The sequence below is a fragment of the Pan paniscus genome, chromosome 17, assembly GCF_029289425.2.
Source record: "Pan paniscus chromosome 17, NHGRI_mPanPan1-v2.0_pri, whole genome shotgun sequence".
Taxonomy (NCBI): Eukaryota; Metazoa; Chordata; class Mammalia; order Primates; family Hominidae; genus Pan; species Pan paniscus.
In genome coordinates this window covers 49,039,026-49,052,729 of record NC_073266.2, presented here as the reverse complement: position 1 = coordinate 49,052,729, position 13,704 = coordinate 49,039,026, and the positions used below count along the sequence as shown (strand labels likewise).

General features: G+C 41.7%; 1 protein-coding gene across 3 annotated transcripts in view; it reads left to right on the top strand.

The window, feature by feature from the left end:
* The window catches only part of B4GALT6 (beta-1,4-galactosyltransferase 6), a 66,186-nt gene that overhangs the window by 28,229 nt on the left and 24,253 nt on the right, over positions 1–13,704 (top strand). For 2 of the 3 annotated variants that reach the window (XM_034943932.2, XM_003830254.7), the window contains exon 3: positions 2,033–2,146. The exons of the other annotated variant lie outside the window; for it this stretch is intronic. In XM_034943932.2, coding sequence (XP_034799823.1) covers positions 2,033–2,146 — 114 coding nt within the window. The remainder of the gene's footprint in view (positions 1–2,032; positions 2,147–13,704) is intronic. 3 annotated transcript variants of the gene reach the window in all.

Sequence of the window (13,704 nt, the reverse complement as noted above, 5' to 3'; positions counted from 1 at the left end):
TACAAAATTAGCTGGGTGTGGTGGTGCATGATTGTAGTTCCAGCTATTAATAGTTGGGAGGCTGAGCTAGGAGGATCACTTGAGCCCAGGAAGTCAATGCTGCAGTGAGCTATTATCATGCCACTGCACTCCAGCCTATGTGACACAGCAAGATCCTGTCTCAAAAAAAAAAAAAAAAAAAGGAAAAGAATCAGAACTTTATTGGACTTCCTTGCACTTGCTTTTGCTTGGTATCTTTAAATCTTTTAGACACATGGGTAATACATTGAGCGTGGGCTACCAGTGTACTGTCTGTGGTCTTGGGGTGTCACTGGGCATACAAAACAATTAATGTTCACTGAATTTCTCCTCCCCTTGTTATTTGGAAGATTTTCCTTGTCAGACGCTTTCCAGCACTCGCCCAGGGAGAGTGGGGAGGATTGTCTCATTGGGGCTTTCCCACTTCTGGTAGGATAGGCCTTAGCAGTTGTACCATCATTGGTCTCTACTATGTTGGGGTTTTCTGGGAATGCATTTACCTTAACACCTTACTGATGCCCTGTGAAATTTGTAACTGGGGTTTCCGTGCACTTCTTTGGAATTGGACCTTCTCTTGTGGCTTCTGTTTCCTCCTTGATACCCAGCCTGGAACCTTTGCCCGTCCCAACACCCTCTGCTTAGCAGCCGTGGCAGGGCCTCTTTCATTCAGCAGCCTTGCAGGTGGCGTGAGTCTCTGCCCTGAAGTACTGTCCTGACTCCTAGGCAGCATCCCCACCAACTCCATTGTGACAATGACTGAATATTCATGTTAGGTAAAGGTGTGCAAGGGAGGTGCTTAGTTTTCTTTGGCTCCTCTCACATACTTCCTATCTAATTCGCAGGATTCTGTCATTTCCCTATGGTCAGAGGGTTTAGCTTCTACATTGTCTCTCATTGGAGCAGATTACTCAAGATTCAAAGAATATCTTCACATTTTCCTAAAGTGTCTGCTAGAGTTTCACTTTCTGTAGTACATCGTTTGTGATCCAGGAGACAGACGGTAGTTTAATGAGCTGTTTCCATCTCTCATTTCACTCATTGCATGTTGATGTCATTCTCTTAGGCCAGCTTCCCTACATAGCAGGAAACCTGTGTGTCTAGATTTGCGTCTCAGAACTTTGCTCCAGAAAGGGACTGAAATGTGATCTCTCTGGTTCCACATTCAAAAATCCTGAGCCTGTGACTGTCTCATGGGTCAGGTGCTCATCTCTAATCGCTCATAGCTACAGTTATTAGCTATTTCTATGGGCCAGGGATTGTTCTCAGCACCTTACACATTTTGTCTTATTGAAGTTTAAAAATGACAGTATGAAGTAGGCATAGATGGCAAGCTACATCGTGTCCTGCCCTGTATCACACAGCTACAGTGTGTTAGAGCAAGGATTTGAACTCAGGCATTTGACTTTGGTGCCCTGTATGCAGTTTAATTTGCTGACTCTAAAGATAATGGACCTAATGTAATAATAGCTCCAGGGCTCCCCCGGGGCTGCAGCCCACAAGCTGGGAATGACTAACTTAAAGGTTTAGAATGAGCTGTATTACAAAAGTAAGTTGAGTGGGTAAATCTCAGTTTCTACAGTGTGAGGTGGTAAGAAAACATTACTCCCACCCCTCTGCTCTGTGGATGCTAGTAGCAGCACGCAGCGGTTTGGAACACCCCTGGCTGTGCCATAGTGGAGGGGATTCCCTGGTGTACTTTCACACTCCCTTTAGATCGGGCTCAGCCAGGGGAGGGACGGGAGCAGGTGTTCTCACATGGTTGCAAATGGGACTGCTACGTCTGTGTGCAAGGATAAGGGTGTGCCGCTCTCTAGATGTCTCTTGGGAAATCATGCTGAGAGGTCTGTTCCCCACAGCAGTTTGCTGTTCTCTAGTTCCTTAAAGATAATTGATTTTAAGTACTTCTGTAGATTGTATATTGTAGTTTTCTCCCAGTGATAGTGACGTATTTCATTCCAGGGAGAAAGCAAAAGGCCTTTTTTTTTTTTTTGTAACTCTTTTCTCTCTTTCCAAGATTATCCCGAAGGCAATAATTCAAGTGATTATCTTGTTCAAACAACAACGTATCTCCCGGAAAACTTCACATACTCACCATACCTCCCCTGTCCAGAAAAGCTGCCTTATATGCGTAAGTCGTCATCTAATTTTGACTTAACTGTTTACTTGTGTTACAATACAGTCATAAAAACCACATGATTTGAGTGCAGCAGGAGCAGGTCATGTGCACCTGGGTGCAAATGTTTATATTATGCAGCATGTTATTTGAACTTTTATTTATTTATTTATTTTTTGGCAAAGTGCTTTTTGAAGGGGGATGATTGAAAAGCTGAAGAAAAATACAAAGGGGGAAAATGACAAATACCCATATTGTTCCCAACCAGTTTTAAAAACTAATACTTCGGCTTACCTATGTCCAAGTTCTTTTAAAACAGTGCTTAAGAGAGCAATTAATGTGTAGTCTCCTTTTGAATATGTTATAATGTTCCTGATTAAGCCAGTCCTTTTTGACCACCATCCCCAGTGCTGGCTCCCCATTCCTTCCTCAGAAGTAACCTCACCTCTACTGAGAGTTTGCTGAGTATTCTTTCCAGTTATGAAAATTGTTTTTTACATAGATAGATGTCTGTATAGAAAATAGATATTGTTTCAAAGGAGAAATTATGTAAATTGGTCTATAAAGTACATTTCATTCTTGTAACTTGCTTTTTTACATACTTTTTTGAGAACTACCCATGTTGTTACATATAGATCTAATTTTTTTCCCTTTACTATTACTGTGTGGTACGTCTTTGTATAAATGTATCACATCTCATTTACCTGTTTCCCCACTGATGAACATTTAGGTGGTTTCAACATTTTTGCTATCACAAAATAGCAATATATATATATATATATATATATATATATATATATATATGTATAAAGAACAACAGAGTGTGAGTTTTCCTGTGCGTATATGCATGTGTACTTGAGGGTTGATGGCTAGTGGTGGAATTGCTGGGTAGGTTGGCTCAAGTTTTCCAGATTTTGTCAATTGCTCTCAAAAGCAGCTATATCAATTTATATCCCTAACAGCAAAGCATGAATGTACCACTTTGATATTGATGGACTTTTAAATTCTTGCTAATCTGAAAGATTAACAAATGGTTTCTCGTTGTTTCAATTTTCACTTCCCTCATTCCTGGTGGGTTTGAGTAAGTTTTCCGATGTTTGTGTTTTTAAATTTTCTCTCCTGTGACTGGCTGCATCATGGGCTTTATCAGTTCCTGGTTGGTTATTGTGTGTTGGTATTGATCTGTAGAAATTCTTTATATTCTGGCAGTGGCCTGTTGTCTGCTATGTGTTTTGTAAGTATCTTTTCACATTCCCAGGCTTCTTGTTTTATTTTGTCTTTTATTTTATGGAAGTTTAAAATTATGACCTTTTCAAATTTTTTAATAACTTTACTTAGGTGTTTTGCTTTTTTTTGGTCTTAAACCTTTTCTTACCCAGAGGCCATACAGATAAATACCTTTATTTCCTTCTAATGATTTTACTATTTTGTTTTTAACCTTTGTGTGTAATATGTGGTAGTGATAAAGCTACTGTACTTTAAATATATATTTTTTAAATTATGAAGATAATACATTATCATTATTTAAAAAAAAACACTATACTGTACTGTCAACACTCAGAAGCCACACGGCTATTATTTTAGCTTTTTTTTGTGTGTATCTTCTACCCCTGCCCCATGATTTTTAAGCATACTTTGTACATATAGGTTTGTATCTTGGATTTGATATAAAGATTTAAATAAACATCTTTTTGAATTGCTTATTTATCCATATTCTGAGGTATTTTGTATCTGTGTTTTTTATTCTTGACACGAGCTTTTTTAATTGAGGAAATTAGCCTTTGCCTATCATATTTGTAGGATTTGTTTTAGTTTATTGTTGATAGATATTATATATCAATAATAGAAAGATTGACCTTCTAGTATCATCTAAGGCCATGGCTTTCAGTCTTGGGGGTACATCAGAATCACCCAGATCATCTTGTCAAGCCCCATTGCTGGTCCAGCTCTCAAGAGTTTCAGACTCAGCAGGTCTGGAGCGGGCCTGAGAATCTGCATTTCTAACAAATCCCGGAAGGTGATGCTATTGCCGCTGAGCCTTGGGCCACGTATTGAGACCCACTGATCTAGAGTAGTGGGCCTGGTCCCTGGTATTTAAGAAAAAAAAAAAATTCTCAGGTGATTCTAATCTTGCTGTCTCTTTGCTGTACCATAATAAAGAATGGAACTCAGTGATTTTTGTGGTTGTCATTACTTTGTTATTGCAGCCTTGTTTTCCTAAAAATGAATACTTTTGTCTGTGTAATACTGAAACCACTGGGTAATGTTCTGTTGAAATATTGATTACAATAATTTCATCTTCATAATTTTCATATTCAAGGTTTATAGTTTCAGGAAATCTTTCTGTTCTTGGTTTAGTTGCCATTTTCTTTAATTAGTGCTTTATGAGTACTAATTAAACTCTATTTCAAAGCATCTGTCTGCCACTTCCTCATTCTGGTACTCCTCTCCTCCCGCCCCACAGCCCATTGTACCATCTCTGTTGTGGTGCCTGAGAGATTGCGTCGTGCGTGGCTGCTGTGCACTGCCTTTTCACTGGGGGTGGGGAGGGGTCTCAGCACTACTGCCCCTTCTCTCTGCTTCCCTGGGATCCTTGCATTCTTTTATAAGAGAGGATCACACTGGTGTGGCCAGCCATCTTTTCACAGCAGTCCCTCTCATGGGCTGCCAACTTTGGGTCCTGTCCCAATTTTGTGCCCAATTAGTGGTGGCCGTGGTGGCCATGGTGGCAAGGTGATTTGGTAGAAAATACAGCCACATACAGATAAGGCTTTAGAAAGGAGCCATGGGTACAGCCAACATAACGAGGCTTCTGCCAAGAGAGCCTTGCACGAGCTGCCCGACAGAGCACTTCACTTGTCCTGTGACCTCCGCAAAGTGGAGGCTTAGTTTACCTACCTGTAAAACCTGGGATTCCAATACCATCTGCAGAGTGTGGTAAGGATAGAATGAAGCACACAGTGCTTAAAGTTTGATAGGTATTAATTTGATTCTCCCTTTCCTTCTCCCTCCTTCTTTGAATAATAGAGCCAGACTTTACAATGGTCAAGGAAATGAGACACCTAGGAGAAATGTGTGGAGTTTAGAAGTTTTATTATTAGCTATGTATCCTTACATTTTTTTACTTAAAAAGATAGTTTTCATTGATAATAGAGAACAATGCAATAAAATACATAAGTATAAAATCTTATAATAGTTACACAAAATAATTGAATATGATTCTTTCCCAAATAATAATTAGAAGGGATTTGTGTAAGAATTAGATCTACTTAGATGAAAACCATTCAAGTACAAGTAATATTTACTTATAGTCACTAAAAGTGAAGTTAAGGCTTAACACTGGTGTATTTGATTATTCTGTTGTAAACTTCTTTGATTTTTACTTAGTATAGCAATGGAAACACTGGCACTGGATTTCTGTAAAGATAAAGTGAATTTTTCAAACTAGAATACAGATAAAATGTGTTTCATACATTTCAGCAGTGTTTCATATTCAATAGTGGCCAATTACACTATAAAGCCTATTTTAATGTGTATATTTTATATGAAGAGTATGAGTGAATACTTCTTTCTTGTTTGTTAGTATTTATAGATTTTCCAAAGGGCAAATCCACATTCAGCTTTATTGCATTTATGTAAGATTCTTTGTGCTAACAAAGTAAAATAGAAGTTTCACCTTGTCTAAGGCTAAAAATTAATAAGTGCTTAGTGTGGATGTTTTGATTTTAATTTTTATGGGTGAGGTAGAAATGGAAAATGTCAATTGCATACTCTGCATTAGACTGAAAATAGACTTACCTTTAGTTTTCCTATCTTTTAATTCTTATTCAAATAGAATACGTTTGCAGTGACCTTTATATATTCTGTTCTTACTATTTGTGGAATAGTTCCCTTTATGGTTTAACCCTGATAGTTTCTATAGTTGCTAACCTTATGAATATAACAAAAGCTCCAAGGACTTCTTGAGATGGATTTAAATAATTCAAATGAAAATCAGCAAAGAAGGAAAAGATAAGCAAACAAACGTCAGCAAAGCTCAAATAATGCTAATGTAACAAACTGTCATGCATATGTTTATTGTAAAAAAAAAAAAAGAGATGGGAGCCATTTTAGAGTCAACAAGTCATTGATGAACAGCCGCTGTGCAGCGGTCCCTGTGTTGTTCATAGAAGCAGGCACGGGAGAGACAAGACTGAACATGGTCATGTGTGTGGCAGCTCGGAGCAGGTAACACACTTGGAGAAAGGCATGCTATGAAAAGGTTATGAGGCCGGGCGTGGTGGCTCATGCCTGTTTCCTAGCAGTTTGGGAGGCTGAGGCAGGTGGGTTACTTGAGGTCAGGAGTTCAAGACCAGCCTGGCCAACATGGTGAAACCTGTCTCTACCAAAAACACACACACAAAAATTAGCCAAGTGCAGTGGTGCGTGCCTGTAGTCCCAGCTACTTGGGAGGCTGAGGTGGAGTATCGCTTGAACCTTGGAGGCGGAGGTTGCAGTGAGCCGAGATCGCACCACTGCACTCCAGCCCAGGCAACAGAGCGAGACTTTGTCTCAAAAAAAAAAAAAAAAAAAAGAAAAAGAAAAGAAAAAAGGTTATGAATGTGACAAAAGGGAGACAGCAGTTTATTCTGGAAGGGAAAGGACGATGTCAGAGAGAGGTGTCATCAGAACTGGGTCTTGCAAGATAGCTGGGAGAGAACAGCATCACCACAAGGGAGGCTCTGTGTATTCCCGGACTGGAGAGTGGTCGGCTCTGCCCAGAGAGGGTGTGTTAAGTGGCGTGTATGGGAAATGAAGCTGGCTACAAGGGTCTTGTGTAAAGGACTGAGGAATCTGAGGGCCTCGTGGGTTCCATCATTCCTAGGCATCCATGAGGTGAGCTTCAGAGGGAGAAGAGCCTGTGAGCTTACATGCAGACAGTTGATTTATGAGCCTGTATGCATTTCTCTCAGGTGACAGTGCATGATTTTCAAAGGGTCTAGGGGCAAAAAAAAAAAAAAAAAAAAGTAAAGCAAAAATAAACAAAAACCACCACTGCTTTAGGGAAATGGAGAACCATCGAAGGCTTTAGGCAGGTGAATGATGGACTAGGATTGTATTTTAGGAAGATTATTCAGATGAGAAGCTGAACAATGGGTGAGAATGGAGAAATACTGGGATCAGCAGGAGACCAAATGAGGAGCTTGCTGCAGGAAGCCGACGGGCAACAACAAGGGCAAGTGCCAAGGCTGTGGCGTTGGAGAGAGGAGAAGGCACAAAAAAGAACCTACAGGGTGCCATTGGCCAGATGTGGCGACCAGTTGAGGGGTGAGGGTTAATTTCCAGGTTTCTGACTTGGTGACCATGAACTGAAGTGTGATACAGAGTAACCGTCGCATTTGGAGGATGGGGAAGTTAGTGGGTTCCGTTTGGGCTGTTTTGTTTGAAGTTCAAGAGGGTTAACTTGGGGTCTGCCTTTCGTAAGAGATCTGGACTGAACATTAGAGGAAGTGAGATGGGAAGAAGGCCGAGAGTGGGTCCCTGAGAAAAATCCGTACTTGGGAGGTGAGTGGCGGTTAACAGAAGAAGGGGAGACAGGAACCTAGAGAAGCCAGAGGGTGGTGTCTGGGGGGCCAGGGAGGAACACATCCCAGAGAGAGACTGCTGTGTCTTGTCACACACCTCCAGACAGCAGGGAGAGTGAGGAACTGTGAAAGGGCCACTGAATTTGGTGCAGAAAACGAATGGAGAACACAGCAAGCACGATTTCAGTAAAATGATTGGGAAAGAAGCAAAGTAGACTCTTGAGAAGTGAGTCAGATGTGTATGTAGACTGTAGGCGAAATGAGAGAAGTTTGGCGGCAAAGGGAAGGAGATTGGGGTAAAGGATCTGGAGGAGGTGGAGGTAAGGGAAGAGCTCTTTAGGAAGAGATGGACTTGAGCATGTTGCAGGCATCATGGAAAGAAAGGATGGAGAGAAGAGGCCGGGCGCCGTGGCTCACGCCTGTAATCCCAGCACTTTGAGAGGCCGAGGCGGGCAGATAACGAGGTCAGGAGATCGAGACCATCCTGGCTAACACAGTGAAACCCCGTCTCTACCAAAAATACAAAAAATTAGCTGGGCGTGGTGGCGGGCGCCTGTAGTCCCAGCTACTGGGGAGGCTGAGGCAGGAGAATGGCGTGAACCCAGGAGGTGGAGCTGGCAGTGAGCTGAGATCACGCCACTGCACTTCAGCCTGGGAAACAGAGGGAGACTCCATCTCAAAAAAAGAAAAAGATGAAGAGAAGAGAACTGGGAAAGATGAGGGAGAAGCACAAGGGAGGTCTCCATAGAGCCAGGTTAGAAAGTGAATGGAGACAATGCCTCAGGTTGAAGAGTGAGCATGGAAAGCCTCAGGAATGCCTCCTCCCCTGAGGAAGCCCGCGGTTTATTTGGAGATGAGGTGGAGAGGTAGGGTGCTCGTGCCTGCTGTGTCTGTTTTCCTAGTAAAGCAGGAGGCCGTGTGTCCCTGAGGGGATGGCCAGGAAGGATTGAGCAGCTTGAAAGGGAGGAGTAAGTATTTAAAAAGTTGTCATAGGGAATGAAAAGTGAAGTCAACTAATCATAAATTAAAAGGTGACTAACAGATTATCCTAGAGAGCCCCCCACCCCACCCTGGTGGAGTCACAATACAAAAAAAAGTGACACTTGTTTTTGCTGAAAACTTACTATGCTTGAGGCAATATGTTAGGTATTGCCACCCAAATGATGGGATTAATCTATATGCTTACGTGCTTTCTTTAGTGCTGTTTATTAGGTAAAGAATTGGAGCACGGATAATTGTCGCTGCAAGGATGGGACCTGTAGCTCAGGTGTGGCAGGTTGAGGGGGTGGTAGATAAGGTGTTTGTCAGTGTGTAGGTGCTGTGATCGGGTGAAGGTCATAGAGCTGCATTTCTCTTAAGTGTGATTCAGATGACCTACACTTGTTAAAAAGGCAGCTGGGGGGCTGGGCGCGGTGGCTCACGCCTGTAATCCCAGCACTTTGGGAGGCCGAGGTGGGTGGATCACAAGCTCAGGAGATTGAGACCATCCTGTCTTAACACAGTGAAACCCCGTCTCTACTAAAAATACAAAAAATTAGCCGGGTATGGTGGCAGGCGCCTGTAGTCCCAGCTACTCGGGGCTGAGGCAGGAGAATGGCGTGAACCCGGGAGGCAGAGCTTGTAGTGAGCCGAGATGGTGCTACTGCATTCCAGCCTGGGTGACAGAGCAAGACTCCGTCTCAAAAAAAAATGCAGCTGGGATACCTGTTAAAAATGCAGCCTCTGAGCTAAACCCTAGACTGCAAAAGTCAGGGTTCTTGGTTGCAAACCACAGAATATACTTTATCTGATTTAAGAGAAAAAAGAATTCATGAAAATATATTAGAGAGCCCAGAGACAACCTGGGTGGCTAGAGAATTAGGTTGAGAAATTGAGCAGCCAGAACAAGGCTCAGACCGCTTTGAAGCATCTCCTGCTGCCACTTGTCAGGGCTTAAACCTCCTACCAGCACTGCTCAGGTCTGGAGACCAGAAGTGCCACTTCTTGGTTCCTGTAAAGCTAGAAGCTTTTGCCACCACTTTGGGTGCATTTGGTCATATGACCACTCCTACCTGCTAGAGGGGTTTGGAGAGTGGGTTCGAGCTTTTTCCTTTGAAAGGCAGGACTCAGTGGTGGGTAGTTCAAGCCGTTGAAATGTGTTCAGTTAAAGCCAGTGGCCATAAACGTGACCCATGAGCTTCAACTGACACAGAAACTTTGACAATGTGGCCAGTCAGCTGCATTTTAAACAAGCACAGCTGGTAATTCTTAGGCACACATCAAAATTAGCAAACCACTTTATTCGGAGGCCAGTGTGGATATAGCAGAGAGGACTTCAAGTCTTCATGGAATTGAAGAGGGACTTCGTGGGAGGGGAGTGGGAGAAGGTGAAGGAGAAAGAGGCTTTAATGAGAGGGTGCAGTGTCAGAGTTGAAAGCCAGTCATTTCTAGGTGACTGTGATTCAGGGTCTGGACACAGAGCTGGGTGTCACTGTGAATTCACTATTGTGAATATTGCGGCAATGAACATAATAGTGCATGTGCCTTTTTGGTAGAATGATTTATTTTCTTTTGGATATTTACACAGTAATAGGATTGCTGGATCAAATGGTAGTTCTGTTTTATGTTTTTTGAGAAATCTCCAAACTGCTTTCCACAGTGGCTGAACTAACTTACATTCTCACCAACAGTGTATAAGCATCTCCTTTTCTTCCCAAGCCTCGCCAGCATCTGTTGTTTTTTCACTTTTCAATAGTGGCTTTTCCTATTGGTATTTGATGCTGTCTTATCGTGGTTTTAATATGCATTTCTCTGATGATTAGTGATTTGGAGCATTTTTTTTATGTTTGTTGGCTACTTGAATGTTTCCTTTTAAGAAGTTAGTATCTTTTGCTCATTTTTTAATGGGGTTGTTTTTTCTTGTTGAATTGTTTAAATTCCTTATAGATTCTGGATATTAGGCCTTTGTTGGATGCACAGTTTTGCATAAATGTCTTAAAGAAATATTTTAGCACCTGATGGAGCCAGGGAGTAGAAATGCAGGTAGGTGGAAGCAGGGATGAGACAGGAATCTTCCTACTCATTCATTCATTCATTCATTCATTCTGTGTCCAGGCATTGCCCTTGGCAGTGGGGATGTGTGACTAATGCTCTGTCTTATGTTTAGAATGCTCAGGTTTGGTTGCTTCAAGAAAACTTGAGTAAGAAATCGTTTGTTAAGCAGAGGTTGTAAAATTTTAGAAGTCGAGAAGCTTAAGTAAAGCATTTGAAATAGGCAGTGTCTAGTGTTGGCTTCAGAAAGGACAGGAGGTGACCAATGGCTGGATGACTCATAACTGTTCAGCCTCAGAGCTGTGCTTAGGAGGCAGCACAGAGGCTGTGGGAGGGAATGTCCCATCTTATCATAAAAATGCTTTTCTAGCTTTGGAGAGGAATTTACCCTAAGGGACATTTCTAGGGGAAATTCAGGTCTTTCTCTGACACTGTCATCAGCTCTTTGAGCTGTGAACATTTAAAACCCTGAGGGTAAAACAGACAAAAGCCAACATATCCAGAATTAGGTTTTAGATACCAAAAAATAGATATAGGCTCCAAGCAAAATGAAATAGTTATTTAAAACTATTGATTTATAGAGCAAACAACTCTCTGGAGATTATATGCCTTAAATTTTACTTGAAATGTTAGAAAAATATAAATGTAGGTATTTCATAGGTTTTGAATATTTGTTATTTTAAGAATTATATTTTAATAGAAAAAATAAAATCCTAAATCATGTCATGTGAGACATTATCACCCACAGCACAATAAGCCTGTTGTTTGGGCCCATGCATGCCTGGCTTTCCCAGATGGGCAGCATTGCTGCATATCTTGCAAATTCAGCGTTAGGAAATTATAGTAAATGTCCTACATAACCAATGGTGCAACTGAGTTACCCTCACACATGACAGAAGCAGTTTGGCACACACGACTGGAAGGTAGCTTCCAGCTGACTTGAGTTCCCTGTCCTTCACCTTGACCCTCTAGGTACTTGGCAGCCCCTCCACTCTTCAGACACTCAGTTCTCCTGCTCTTTCCTTTCTAACCCCAGTGCCACCTTCAAAATAGTGAAATTCAGTATTTGGTAAATTATATTATTTACATTTGCTGATTGTGATTACACTGCTGGGTAAATGGATTTCAGTCAACATATTTATTTTCTGATCTTTAAATCTCTAACTGGGAAAGAAACCACTTGTGCCAGTTAAAAATCTCAGATTTATACTGTTACATCTGGGATTAAGAACAACAACAACCAATCTCAGATTCACCACAGAGGAGAGTGAAGATTGGCTCTCCATGGAGTTCAGTGGATCTCTTCAGTTGCCCTTGCAATCTCAGCGAGTGAAATAAAGGGGACTGGCCCAGTTGATGGCGTCCTTCTTTACAAGAAGGACATTCCCTCTCTAGCTTCATTCATAGCAGGTGGTTTTCCGATGCCTTTTGTTTTGTTTTTAAAGCAGTGGAAGGCTTTCTTGAGTGAAACCTAAAGGGGACAAAAGAGTACGCGAAAGAGATGAAAGTGGCTGTGTTGGGGGAGCCTGAGTCCTCCCTCCTCCAACCACAGGATCCCTGAGAGAGGTCCTTCCCAAGGACGGTTTGGAAACCACACCATCATTAGTTTATCTGCAGCATACTTCTTCCCGGCCACTCTTTTTATAACATGCCCTTTTCCCTTCCCTTCCTATGTACAGGATCTTCTCCCTAATACCACTCCCCACAATGATGAATGTTTGTTCTTCCTCTCTCTTTGATCACACTTTCGCTGTTCCCAGTGGTGGCAATACCTGTCCTGGGAGGCCTGTCCCCTACACTCCCCAGTATAGCGATGTTGCTCTTATCATGGGTAGCATGCCACCAGGTCAATCTTTAGCCTTCAATGAACAAATTACTAGGATTTCGGAGCAAAGGGCAACAAGCACATAGGAAAGCTCCTGATGGACTCTGTGAGGGGTGTGGATGGGGTGGGGGAGGCGCACAACCCCGAGGAGTGTGAACTTAGAATACCTCAGGCATGGGGTTAGTGATGGACAGAGGAAGCCCTCTCTATTGAGGGAAAGAAATAAAGCCTGTCTCTTGCCAGCACATATGCGTTGGAGATGGAAATTAAATTGCAAATGATGCTGGAGAAAACTGCTGACAATAATGATGATTACAGCTGTTGAAGCAATAAAGCTGGAAAAAAGACAAAAAATGTGGTTTAACAGTGCAGAAAGAATACCAGCTTCAGTTACTTATATGAACTGCTTATTATTTAGCCTAATTACTATCATTTTAGCAATCATGCATACTATTAAATGTATCAGATTTATTTGTATAAATTTTATTTGATTACAATGTTAGATTCTGTTCTTTGTCAGCTGAGTCATGATAGTCTGTACTTATGTTTACTGATCAATCTTACATTTTACTTACTCTTTCTCTGCAAGTTCATAGGTTTCTCTTTCTTTTAGATGAATGTGACCTTTCTAAGATTAGCTAGTTTGTGTATCTTGTCACGCTGAAGGCTGAGTGTTTGGTTATAAAAGACTGCTTATGTTGTCAGTAGAACAGGCAGGCATTAGAAGATTGCAATTCTTTTTCTCACTTATTCTGGGAAGCAGGTATTTCGATGTAAAATACTCTAGCATGCCTGCGTGGAGGCTACTGACAGCTCTGCCTGGTTAGGATGAAGTGGGGACAGGAAGAGAGGCCATTGTGAAAACTCCTAAAATATAGAATAGCAGGAGCAAAGAGACTCTCTAGAGAGGAACTGAGTGTTTTTATGTGAAATTGTGGCCACATGAAACTCAGAAGACTCGAAATGGGAAACCTCAACATTTGTTGGTTTGTATTTTATGAGATGAGGTCAGAGAGAAGAATTTGGCTGGAGGGCGCTCCAGAGCAATTTGTACCTATTTGGAAGTTAACGGATGACATTAAAACTGCTAAAAGATGATCTGTAGTTTCAATAGCCTTTTACATCCTGTTCTAACAGTGAAGTCATTGAAGATA